This window comes from Penicillium macrosclerotiorum (genome assembly GCF_028827735.1).
Source record: "Penicillium macrosclerotiorum strain IBT 26536 chromosome Unknown utg000011l_segment0_segment0, whole genome shotgun sequence".
In the NCBI taxonomy this organism is placed as follows: domain Eukaryota; kingdom Fungi; phylum Ascomycota; class Eurotiomycetes; order Eurotiales; family Aspergillaceae; genus Penicillium; species Penicillium macrosclerotiorum.
The window spans coordinates 987597-1000377 of record NW_026643090.1 but is presented as its reverse complement, the minus strand read 5'-3'; the positions used below and the strand labels follow the sequence as shown (position 1 = coordinate 1000377).

The 12781-nt window shown below is 48.0% G+C and overlaps 4 protein-coding genes across 4 annotated transcripts; all 4 read left to right on the top strand.

Annotated features, from left to right (window-relative positions):
* Positions 1-897: 897 nt before the first annotated feature.
* Positions 898-2601, top strand: N7462_011321 (putative MFS transporter; the record flags this gene model as incomplete). Its single annotated transcript, XM_057083035.1, has 3 exons — positions 898-1709; positions 1768-2001; positions 2055-2601. The coding sequence occupies 3 exons, from the start codon at positions 898-900 to the stop codon at positions 2599-2601; spliced, it is 1593 nt and encodes a 530-aa protein (XP_056928390.1).
* Positions 2602-4109: 1508 nt separating this feature from the next.
* Positions 4110-6884, top strand: N7462_011320 (Chitin synthase C; the record flags this gene model as incomplete). Its single annotated transcript, XM_057083034.1, has 7 exons — positions 4110-4214; positions 4290-4461; positions 4512-4873; positions 4921-5755; positions 5812-5995; positions 6048-6681; positions 6747-6884. 7 exons carry the CDS (start codon positions 4110-4112, stop codon positions 6882-6884), a joined length of 2430 nt encoding a protein of 809 aa, XP_056928389.1.
* Positions 6885-7293: 409 nt separating this feature from the next.
* N7462_011319 (uncharacterized protein) lies at positions 7294-9379 on the top strand (the record flags this gene model as incomplete). The annotated part of the gene is made up of 9 exons (XM_057083033.1): positions 7294-7346; positions 7472-7653; positions 7711-7793; positions 7847-8397; positions 8456-8606; positions 8668-8733; positions 8787-8895; positions 8960-9175; positions 9252-9379. 9 exons carry the CDS (start codon positions 7294-7296, stop codon positions 9377-9379), a joined length of 1539 nt encoding a protein of 512 aa, XP_056928388.1.
* Positions 9380-9861: 482 nt separating this feature from the next.
* On the top strand, positions 9862-12508 carry N7462_011318 (DEAD-box ATP-dependent RNA helicase DBP2; the record flags this gene model as incomplete). The annotated part of the gene is made up of 6 exons (XM_057083032.1): positions 9862-9926; positions 10201-10367; positions 10445-11413; positions 11469-11576; positions 12106-12234; positions 12315-12508. 6 exons carry the CDS (start codon positions 9862-9864, stop codon positions 12506-12508), a joined length of 1632 nt encoding a protein of 543 aa, XP_056928387.1.
* Between the last annotated feature and the right edge of the window lie 273 nt (positions 12509-12781).

The window sequence follows — 12781 nt, the reverse complement described above, 5'->3', positions numbered from 1 at the left end:
GTAGGGCGTGGAGGATGCGATTGTGCCATCGAGTGGCGTCGGCCAAGTGATTGTTCGTGTCGACCCCATCTTCAAGCGGGTCCGGATGTTTGACTCATCCCCTTCAATGACCACCTCTTGCAAAGCACGATGTCACCCCCTGTCCTCAATTTAGGCGCAGAAGTGTTGAGGAAGTAGTATCGCCATGCTGGCTTTCGCAATCAAGTGAACCATCTAATAGCGCAATCGTCTGTCGTTCCAATTACCACGCTGCCTTCACTGATGGCTCGCGACTGGACATTGAATGCATTGTAGTAAATACGACACGAATGGCTCATAGAAACAACATGCCAGCCCCCAGACTGGGGACGATCCATCATCTGACAAAGGGTCTAGACCTAGGCTTCGCGATCCCGGAAGAGTTGGAGAGTTCTTCACAGATTTAGAGGTGGGGTGGCTTTACGGCGCATAGGTCAACCTGACTTTATTGGCAAATCGACAAGATCTCATACTCAAGAGACAGATCCCATCTTACTTTTTACTTATTTCTGGTTCATGTCTACAGTGAAAGGTCCTTCGGCAATCACCTGCTGGAAACCTACGCCCTATTTTCTTCACGCCCTACAATAGTTCCACTATCCGAATCTGGCCAATCACAACGCCGGGTTATGGCCATGAGAACCCATCGGCTCCGCTGCGAGTAGCGTGGGATGGCTTGGCCCTCTCCAATGAACAACCGGTGTTGGATTACCTCCCAAAAAATTTGATGGCAGTCTCCACTAGGTCGTTATGCTTTTTACCAGCCCTTAAAACACCCAATAACTTCCGTAGAATTCGTAGCTAGAGATCACTATCAGCAACTGTTCTATCTCTCAAGTGAATTTTGCCTGGGCTTGGGAGATTTCAAATATCACCAGAATGGCGACAACCCAAACCATCACAGTAACTCACACAGGCTCTGAATTCGTTGGCGAGGGCAATAAAACCTCCATTCGTCTCGAAGCAACGAGTCTTCGATCTCACGAAAGCGAGAGGCCGACTACCCCGCCGGTCGCTCAGTTTTCGAATTTCCAAAAGTTTATCATAGTCCTTTTGCTGGGTGGTAATACACTTTTCTCGAGTGTCATCAACGGCCTTGTCACTGTCGGACTTCCCACAATCACAAAGGATCTTCAATTGCCCTCCTCACTATCTTTCTGGCCCGTCTCTGTATCCGGACTAGCTACTGCGTCAACATTACTGCTCTCTGGTTCGTTGGCAGATGTCATTGGACCGCGATGGGTGGACTTAACTGGAACTTTTGCAAGCGGTGCGCTGATGCTTGGAATGGGCTTCTCGAAGAAAGGAACTGAAATGGTTGCAATGCGGGCCCTCCAAGGTGTTGGTCTCTCCCTCCATCTTGCATCTGCGGTTGGCATAGTTGCCCAGGTTTTCCCACAGGGAGGCAGTAGAAACATGGCCTTTGCTTGTCTCGGAATGAGTCAACCGCTTGGTTTCTCCGTTGGACTTGTTCTCGGAGGTATCCTTGTGGACACTGTTGGCTGGCGTGTTGGATGGTATATTTCAGGAGGGTTTGCTCTGCTTCTCTCAACCATTGGACTTTGGGCTCTTCCTGGAACCCCTCAGCCTCGCAAACTGGATGATATTCTTCATGATATGAAGCATAAGATCGACTGGATTGGCACGATTCTAGCATCTGCATTTATGGCACTGCTTTGCTACCTTCTTGCGTAAGTTGGTTTGAGCCATTATTGTTAACAACATCGCTGATACTTCTTTTTTTTGAAGTATCTTGAGTTCGAATCCGTATCGTATCAAGGAAGCTGCTAGCATCATTATCCTCTGCTTGAGCGTGATTGCATTGCCTGCCTTCGTAACATGGATTCATTTCCAAGTTCGTCGTGGACGGCCAGCACTCATTCCCAATGCATTTTGGAAGAATGCGACTTTCTCCAGTATCTGTGCGACCATCGCCCTATCCTTTGCTGTTATTAACTCTATGGAACTTTTCGCAAGTTTGTAGTAGGTACCACCCACTATGCATGGGAAGATATAAGAAACTGACAGGCCCATAGCTTTCAGGAGGTTCAGCTGCTTTCTGCGCTTCAAGCTTCTATCCGCATTCTCCCTAGCCTTATTGTCGGAGTACTGGTTCAAGTGACCGCAGGGTTCTTCGTCCATAAAGTACCCGCCATATGGATTGTGACACTCACCGCAATCCTATGCTGTTGCTCGCCATTGCTTATGGCTACAGCTAATCCGTCCTGGACGTACTGGTCGAATACCTTCGTCGCGCAACTTCTGCAACCTGTCAATTGCAATGCACTCTTTACAGTTGGTCTTATTATCATCACAGACATATTTCCAGACGATACCAAGGCGCTCGCAGGTGCGGTGTTCAACACAGCTGCGCAGTTTGGTACCGCGCTCGGGCTTGCAGTTTTGCAAGTCATATCTACCGTTGTGACCAATGAAAAAGAATCCAATGAGGAAGAGATACCTGCATTATTAGCTGGATACCGGGCAAGCTTTTGGGCCATGTTTGGCTTCATGATCCTTTGCACTGCCATCTCAGCGCTAGGTCTTCGAAAAACTGGCCGCATTGGACTGAAACAAGACTGAGCCAGAAACACAGTTTGAACTATGATTGAAAATATTTAGCGCAATAGACTACGAGGCCATAGGATCGACTATGAGCTTTATGATGCATGGAAACGGCTGATGTGAATCAAACTAATGATGAAGAGCCACATACATATATCTATATATGCTTTGGAATTTAGACTATAGACGTTCTTTTGCTAGATCATACCTTTAAAGAAGAGAAATTCATAATTGATTACCCAAGTATTATTCTTTTACTTTCTATGAGACTAATCGTGTTGAAAATATAATTCATTGGAATTGTTGCGTGCAGGCCGCCGCTGATGGTTGCGTGGGTGGTTCGGTATGGCTCAGCCCTTCGACCCACGACGATTAAGCCAAGATCTTCTTGAGCCATGACTTCGAGAAGCCTATGGTATTCATTCTCCTTCTTGTACCGATTATACAAGACAGGCATAAAAATTGTCAAGCTACATGTACGAAACCCTTGGGGGTGATTCCAGAAACAGATGTTATGCCTTAAACGCAACTGATCGGGGATGCAAGAAAGGGAATTGAAGGCAGATCTTAATTAAAATTGATGATCCGAAACTCTCGAGTACCGAGTCTTGGTTTTCACCTTGGTAATTGACATCTGACATGTCCCAATGAGGAAACGTTCATCGAACAATGAGACAACTGGTATTCGACACATTTTCTATTGACTTGAAAAGATCTATCGCCTAAAAAAATGCATGGTGCAATAAAATCTGTAGATTGAATTCTATCCTGTAAGAGATCCAATGCTCCATCTTTGAGAAAGAGCTTTACAATGACTTCCGCATCGATTCAATTGTTGTAGTTGTAAGAATATAACCTATTTCAGGACCAATTGATTGCTGAATTCCCGCCTCACGTGCGCTACAGAAGCTTTGTGAGCCACCGAGGATAGTAACATAGATGAACGGGCGGCCCATTCTCAGCGAGTTGCGCGGACGCCGTGGGGAATACGTTGTCATCTATGGTAGTCCACGGTAGCTGCATAAGCTACCAGCCTACTTGGGTTAAAGCCGTCACGGATAACCCACAGGGGAAAACGTGTTAAAGTCACATTAAGGATATGATGGGATGACGCGCGGGGCTCTATGTTCATCCCTTCCAATCGCTGGTGGGCCGCTGCGAGGCCCGCTGACGTACGTCCATTGCGCAGCGCCGCGGGCGAGACTAAGAACATATACCCCCATCCACAGCCCACGAATTGGCCCTCCACTCGTGGCTCCTCGAGGGAAAATTTTTTTCCTCGGTCCCTTTTAATAGAATTTCGATCCTTGATATACGTTGCCCAAATGTCGCTTTAGTACTGGCCACAGGCGATCAGGCCCGCTAGCCCGATAAATAAGCGCGATAGGATTGCGATAAGTCTGCCCCATTTTATCTTAAATATCTTGGGCATTCCCTGTAGCTTAAATTTTTGCCAATTAGTTCAATTCAAAGCAATTCGTTGAATTTTCTACTCCTTTCCCTCGCACTGTTTGTGTACAGACACCATGGGGACTCCTACGCCGGCGGCCACGCCTCCCCCGAGATTTCCCGACTATTTTGGCCCACAACATGCAAGAGAGAATAGCTCCAATTCGAATGGTTCCTACGATGTGAGTCAATTTTGACAATTTCATGATTTTAAGCCCCAATGGTGGCCAGGGATATGGATACTAGCCTAATCGCAGCCACGCCGGTCTCTTGTTCCTGGAGTTCGTCGCTATCCGACACGGAAAATCAAACTTGTACATGGTTATGTTCTGAGCGCAGACTATCCGGTGCCGAGCGCAATTCAAAATGCCGTACAAAAGAAATATCGAGATTCGTCAGACTTAAACGAAGAATTCTCTCAGTTACGATGTGAGCTTGAACTTGTGAAATCGGGGCGTTGTTAGAGACTAATTGCGCAGATACCGCCGCTACTTGCGATCCGGATGAATTCGTCTTGCGAAATGGCTATAACCTCCGTCCAATGATGTATAATCGACATACAGAGTTGCTTATCGCAGTGACCTGTCGAAGCGAAAATAAGGTTCTCACCGCTCGAACTTTGCACGGAGTAATGCAGAATATTCGCGACATCAATAACCTCAAAAAGTCGGAATTCTGGAACCAGGGAGGTCCAGCGTGGCAAAAGATCGTTGTTTGCCTTGTGTTTGATGGAATTGATGCTTGCGATAAGAACACACTCGATACACTAGCCACGATCGGCGTCTATCAAGATGGCATCATGAAGCGATCAGTCGATGGCAGAGAGACTACCGCGCATATCGTAAGTCATCCTCGGCCGATATCGATTCAATATACTTATATTCATAGTTTGAATACACCACACAACTTTCTGTCACCGCGAGTCAAGGCTTGGTTCGTCCGCAAGGAGACGATCCTTCTAACCTTCCACCAGTCCAGATGATTCTCTGTCTGAAGCAGGATAGTAGCAACAAGATCAACTCTCACCGTTGGGTCTTTAACGCCTTTTCTCGCATGTTGAACCCGGAAGTGGTTGTTCTTCTTGACGCTGGTACAAAACCCTGCAAAGAATCCTTTCTCTCTCTGTGGCAGTCATTCTATAACGACAGAAACCTCGGTGGAGCCTGTGGTGAAATCCACCCTACTCAGGGGAAGAAGAGCGCTCTAAATCCTTTTGTTGCCGCCCAAAACTTTGAGTTAAAAAGATTGAACATTCTTGAAAAACCCCTGGAAAGTATTTTCGGTTACGTTTCTCTGGGGGAGTTTTCTGCTTATCGGTATAGGGCTATTATGGGTCGACCGTTGGAGCAATATTTCAATGGTGATTTGACGCTATCGAAAAAGCTTGGCAAAAAAGGCTTTGAGGGAATGAGCATCTTCAAAAAGAACATGTATTTTGCTGGAGACCGAATCTTAGCTTTTGAGCTGGTGGCCAAGGCCGGTTTCAAATGGCACCTGGCCTTCGTCAAGGGGTCACGAGCAGAGATTGAAGTTCCAAAAGATTTCACAGAGTTTATTGTGCAACGACGCCAATGGCTTAACAGTGATCTCGCTGCAAACCTATACACTTCTATTCACCTTGGTCGGCTTTATCAGAGCGGCCACAACATTTTCCATTTGGCATTCCTTCATCTCCAGATGCTCTATAAATTCACTCAATTCGTGATGTCTTGGTTTTCGCTTGGTGAGCTGATCCTAACCTGATTTGAGTGATGTGCTCTAGTCACTAATTGTTGATAGCTTCGTATTTCTTGATAACATCGATCCTTATGGGTCTCGTGGGTACCCCAAACGAAGCAAATGGTCAGCGGGCATGGCCCTTCGGCAATGAAGCCTCCCCAATTCTGAACAATTTCCTCAAATATATCTACGTGTTGCTGTTGGTCTTGCAATTTATTTTGTCTCTTGGCAATCGTCCTAAGGGGTAAGACATCCTGAAAGTGACATAGACGGCTGAAACTGACTGCATTTTAAAGCTCTCGCTTGGCGTATACTTTCTCGTTCATATACTTCGCTATCATTCAAGTATATGTCACTATTTTGGCATTTTACCTTGTGAGCCAGGCCACAACAAAAATCACATTCAGTATGATGGTACATGAGCATGAGCTTCTCTCCGAGGTCTGGGATAACCTGGGCTCGAGTTTGATCTTAATTGGTTTGGTTGCCACATATGGTGTGCATTTCATTACAAGCTTTCTATACATGGACCCCTGGCATATCTTAACATCCTCTTGGGCCTATTTTGCAGGAACAACATGTGCCTCAAATATTTTGATGGTTTACGCTTTCTGCAACTGGCACGATGTATCAATTGGAACAAAAGTGGTTGACAAGATTGAAGCCCTGCCGGAAGCTCAAGTCCAAAAGGATGAGAAGTCCAAATTCGTGGAGGAAGAGGAAAAAACGCAGGCAGATATTGACACGATGTTCACTGCTACAGTCAAACGAGCTCTGGAAAGATTTGAGCCACCAAAGGAATCCGGCGCAAAGGATGTTGAAGATTTGTACAAAGCTTTCCGAACTTACCTGATCCTACTTTGGGTTTTCAGTAACCTGCTCATGGTTCTTTGCATTATGTGCACCACTATAAGTCGGTTCTGTCTCTCGGTAAGTCAGACTTTTAGTGCCTCCTCCGCCCCGTTCTGAAAGCCAGAGCTAACTTTATTGGATAGACACTTCCGAACATGCGGATATGGAATTATCTGCTCGCAGTTGTGTGGGCAACAGTTGGGATTTCTCTTTTCCGTTTTGTAGGCTCTCTCTGGTTCCTAGCCAAATCGGCCGTCTTCTGCTGTGTCTCAAGGCGATAAAGGCTTTTTCGCATCTTATACAAATCATTATGTATACAATTTAGGCAATTTCTGAACGACTTTTAACTGAAGAGTAGTCTCCAAATTATTGCGATGGTGTTTTCGACGCGAGGTAACTGATTGCACGGACGGCTGGAATGCCCTGCCGACCATGAATACGGCAATTTGGACACCAATATGCAAAATCGTAAAATAAGAATATATGGGAGTAGCTTCGCTTCAAAGATAGGATTTCTTGTATTGCCCCACCCTCAATTAGCGTGTATCCGGCCAGGGACCGGTCAACGTTGAATGCTCTCAACGCCTTATCTTATCGCGTTTTTCGTCCGCCGTTCACTCCCCCACTCTCTTTTCACCTCCCCCGGTCGTTCATCGTATACAGGATCTTCCCCGATTGGTTCAATCGATAATGTCGGTCAAGCGGGTCCTAGTTATTGCTGGATCTGACAGTTCCGGTGGCGCGTAAGTCGCCCCCCCTCAAAGGCTGCTGCCCAATCAAAAGGACCAGCGCCGTGTCCTGCAAAAGTCATGGCTTGCACATAGCCCTTGAGCTTTGAGCGTTTTCATCGGCACTAACTTGCATAAAGGGGCTTGGAGGCAGACCAAAGGGTTTTGGCTGCCCATGGTTGCTATGCTCTCACTGCCACAACTGGGCTGACTGCCCAGAACACCCTGGGTGTCCAGGATATCTTTATCGTCCCGTCTGAATTTGTGAAAAAGCAGATCAACGCTGGTCTCGAGGATGTCGGTGCTGATGTAGTGAAGATGGGTCAGTAAAACGTTTCGGTCTAGTTTTTTTTCTTGGATGAATGCTCATTTGAGCCAGGAATGCTCTCGTCTGCTGAGACTATTGATGTCATTGCCGAGACACTGTCAACGCACCAAGTCCCATCCATTGTTCTCGACCCGGTAATTTGAACCCTATCTTGAGCTTTTCATATTGCAGTCTAATAGGTAAATAGGTCATGGTTTCCACCAGTGGATCTCAGTTGCTACCAGAGAAGGCTGTGAAAGAGCTTCGAACCAAATTGCTCCCTATGACTACCATTCTGACTCCCAACATCCCGGAGGCCCAACTCCTGATTAAGGACTCCGGCTCAGAAGCACCTGAACCGGCAGATCTCGATGGTATCATTGACCTTGCCAAGAAAATATGTTCATTGGGGCCAAAGGCAGTTCTTCTAAAAGGAGGCCACCTTCCTCTTACAAAGGATCATAAGACGGCTCAAAATTCACAAGATGCAACTACTGTTGTCGATGTGCTTTTTGATGGAGTGACGGAGACAATTACCTTGTTCGAAACTGAGTACTTGATTTCGAAGAACACACACGGCACCGGTTGCTCACTTGCCTCTGCCATTGCTGCCAACCTGGCTATGGGAAAGGACATGGTGCGGGCTGTTCGTAGCGCTGTCCGATTTGTTGAGGCCGGGATCAAGAGTAGTGTTGACATGGGCCAAGGGAGTGGGCCAATCAACCATTTCCACTCACTCTACACGATGCCGTTTGCTCCGTGAGATTTCACCCACATGATACGATTAAGTAATGTTTCTAACAGAATTGATCTCTAGTGGTCGCTTCCTGGAATATATTATGGATCGCCCTGATATTCAGCAAGTTTGGAAGAAGTTCACGTATCATGAGTTTGTTGAAGGAATGGGACAGGGCACTCTTCCAGTGGAGCGATTTAAGGAATATCTTGTGCAAGACTATCTCTACCTGGTTCGTGGTGCTATACGCAGAAATTTGGATGGAAATCAAGTACTGATGAAGCAATCAACAGGTCCAATTCGCTCGCAGCAATGCTCTCGCGGCATACAAATCCCAAAACATGGAGTCAATTGCGGCTGTGAGTACTCAAGTTCTTCGACAGTCAGTGTTATTCTAACTACTTTCAACCAGTCTTCGCAAATTGTCTTGCATATCCAGCGGGAAATGGCACTTCATCTTGACTACTGTGCTTCGTTTGGCCTTTCCAAACAGCAAATGGAGGCACACCCAGAAACTATCGGTATGATACTGTTTTTCTGCCGAGTTTGGCTGCATCCCGCATCTCATACTTACATCTTAAACAGCATGCACTGCGTACAGCCGATTCATCCTTGACGTGGGCCAATCCGAGGATTGGCTTGCCCTCCAAATGGCGTTAGCACCTTGCTTAATTGGCTATGGCGCCATTGCGAGACGACTTTATTCCGAAGAGAATACCCTGCGCGAAGGGAACCAGTATTGGAAGTGGATCGAAAACTATGTCGCCGAGGACTACTCGGAAGCCGTACGCCTCGGATCAGGTAAGACCGCCTCCCTTCAAAAGATAGCTTATCTACCCCGGTTTTTTTTTATTCTAATTCTAATTCGTCCTGCTAGCTTTACTGGAAGAACACATGCAGAAAGTATCTCCGAGTCGAATGGAGCAATTGATCAAGATTTTCATTCGGGCGACGGAGCTAGAGATTAGTTTCTGGGATATGGGCCTCAGCGACCGAAAGCTTTGAAATGATAGACAGCGCTATCTAGTTAACATCAATTGTTGCTTAGAAATTCCATTCACGAAAACTCCAGTCAATCTTGATTTTTTTTCCAAACACAAAACTTCTTATCGACGGTTCCATGGCATGTGCATTCCTCATGTCGAGAATCTTGGGTCCCTAAGGAAAATCTGGTAGCCAAACCTTCGCAATCTTCCGATCGAAAAGCTTAACTGAATTGTTTTGTTGCGAACCGAAAAGAGTCCAGGCTAGTCACGTGGTGGCTAATCTCGAAAGGGGATTTTTTTTTCGCCACCGACTTTTTCTGCCGTTTTCCCTCCCCTGGAGGCTTTTTTTTGTTCCTTCCTCAATTCCTTCAAGAACTCATCTTCTTCCACTCCTCCACTCTTCATCCCCCCTTCTTTTTTTCTTCTCCCTACCCCCTTTCTTCCATACGAGGTCTTCTTTGCGATCTCATTCACAGCAAAAAAAACCCGGTCTTTTGCATCATGTCCTACGGCGGTGGCTACTCTCGCGGCGGCGATCGCGGCGGTGATCGCGGCGACTCCTACCGGTAAGTTTGTTTTTTTCCCCCTATCGAGGATTCACAAAACACCACAAGTCCCAAAATGTGATCAAGAATCGCTTTGGTGCGCTTCTGGTTTGTTTTTGGTTCTGTTATCGACATGTTTGGACACTTGAACATGGCTTTGTGTTTTCGAAGCCTGAAGTTGTCCCGTTTACTGGACGGCAACGAGTTTCTTTGCCACTTCCACTTGCCATCATCCAACATGTCTTTTCATCACATCGCAAGTTAGGCTTCTTACTAACATCGTCTGTTCGTCCAGCTCCCGCGGTGGTTACGATAATGGCGGCTACTCGAATGGCAACGGCTACGGCGGCGGTGGTGGTGGCTACGGCGGTGGTGGTTATGGCGGCCGAGGTGGCGGCTACGGTGGCGGCGGTGGTGACCGTATGTCCAACCTCGGCGCTGGCCTGAAGAACCAAGAATGGGGTAAGTGATCTCCAGTGTTAGGGCCAGAACGATGATCCGGCCAATATCCGACCGCGACATGACTAACGATTGATTAGACCTCAGCACCCTCCCCAAGTTTGAGAAGTCCTTCTACAAGGAGCATGAGGATGTTACCAACCGCTCGGAGCAGGAGGTCCAGGAGTTCCGCAAGAAGCACCAGATGGCTGTTCAGGGCACTGATGTCCCTCGCCCCGTCGAGACCTTCGACGAGGCCGGTTTCCCTCAATACGTTCTCTCTGAGGTGAAGTCCCAGGGCTTCGAGCGTCCCACTGCCATTCAATCTCAGGGTTGGCCTATGGCTCTTTCTGGACGTGATGTCGTCGGTATCGCCGAGACCGGTTCCGGAAAGACCCTGACCTACTGTCTTCCTTCTATTGTTCACATCAATGCTCAGCCTCTCCTGGCTCCCGGTGACGGCCCCATCGTTCTTATCCTTGCCCCCACCCGTGAGCTGGCTGTTCAGATCCAGACCGAAATCACCAAGTTTGGCAAGTCCTCCCGTATTCGCAACACCTGTGTCTACGGTGGTGTCCCTAAGGGTCCCCAGATTCGTGACCTGTCCCGTGGTGTCGAAGTCTGCATTGCCACCCCTGGTCGTCTGATTGACATGCTTGAGGCTGGCCGTACCAACCTTCGCCGAGTTACTTACTTGGTTCTCGATGAGGCTGATCGTATGCTGGACATGGGTTTCGAGCCCCAGATTCGCAAGATTATCGGCCAGATTCGCCCTGACCGTCAGACTTGCATGTGGTCTGCTACCTGGCCCAAGGAGGTCCGTCAGCTGGCCAAGGATTTCCTCAATGATTACATTCAGGTCAACATTGGTTCGATGGATCTGTCAGCCAACCACCGTATTACTCAGATTGTCGAGGTTGTGTCGGACTTGGAGAAGCGTGACCGTATGATCAAGCACATGGAGAAGATTATGGAGGACCGCTCCAACAAGATCCTCATTTTCACTGGTACCAAGCGTATCGCAGATGACATCACTCGCTTCCTCCGCCAGGACGGATGGCCCGCTCTTTGTATGCTTACCCATGTCTTGCCGTCTGATATTCACTTGCTAACTTTGATTCATAGCCATCCACGGTGACAAGCAGCAGAACGAGCGTGACTGGGTTCTGAACGAATTCAAGCAGGGCAAGAGCCCCATCATGGTGGCCACCGATGTGGCTTCCCGTGGTATCGGTATGAACAAATTGCAAATCCCTTCCCCCTCCTCCCCCTTCTACCCCTTACGGGGCCCTTGAGAACACTCACCCGTGTTGATCATTTATGACACCATGGCACGGTGCTCAGCTCTCTCCGAAGCATGTTGGTGTAAACACGACTTCGTCCAGGCGGAACGTCGGGTCAACTCAAAATGGTTCCCAATGACCAGGGAGGACCTTGGACTCACAGTGCAGTGTAGCAGAAAGCAGGCCTGACCGGATTCTCCGACTCCTTTGTTTTAGGAACTCGTAAGCGAGTTGGAGTCTTCACACCTCAGTGTTGTTTCTTTGAACTGTTGAAAAAGCTGCATTTCCAAGGCCTCTTAGGACCACGATTACACCGCCATCCCATGGACTCGCTTCCCCGAGGGATTTTCTTCAAAGAAGTCCAAGCAGAGAGCATTGATGCATCAAAGTCCTGCACGACTGAGAAAGGGCCCTCATGGCCACAATTGCTATTCCTCACTAATGCTCAAGTTTGCTAACCATACCCCGTATTTGAAAAGATGTGCGCGACATCACTCATGTCCTCAACTATGACTACCCCAACAACTCGGAGGACTATGTCCACCGTATCGGTCGTACCGGCCGTGCTGGTGCCAAGGGTACCGCCATCACCTTCTTTACCACTGACAGTAAGTTCTTTCTCGGTCCAGCCTCCCATGGCGCTCTCTTTGCTTCCGACATTTTATCTGACCTTTTTTGCTTCCCACAGATGCTAAGCAGGCTCGTGACTTGGTTACTATCCTCACCGAGGCCAAGCAGCAGATTGACCCCCGTCTTGCCGAGATGGTCCGCTACAGCGGTGGCGGCGGCGGCGGCCGCTGGGGTGGCCGTGGTCGTGGAGGCTGGCGTGGCGGCCGTGGCGGCTCCAACTACAACCGCGTGAACTCAAACCGCGGCTGGTAGACATCCCATCCTCGCTGCTGTACCCTTGAGCAGTCATTGAGCAGGCTTTGTCTTGCGTCACCGGTAGACTTCCTTTCTTTTGTTCTTGCTTCACATCAGTTCCATGCGTAATTCGGTTCGGGCGGCGTTACTTCTTTGATGTCATAGACAGTTTTACTTGATTCTTATCGGTTTTATTGAGGCTCTGCCGACAAGCTTCTACCCAGCATCTTTGTCCGTGCAACACCTCGGCAAATCCTAGAGCTTGGGTTACTCCCTAGGCCATTTCATACA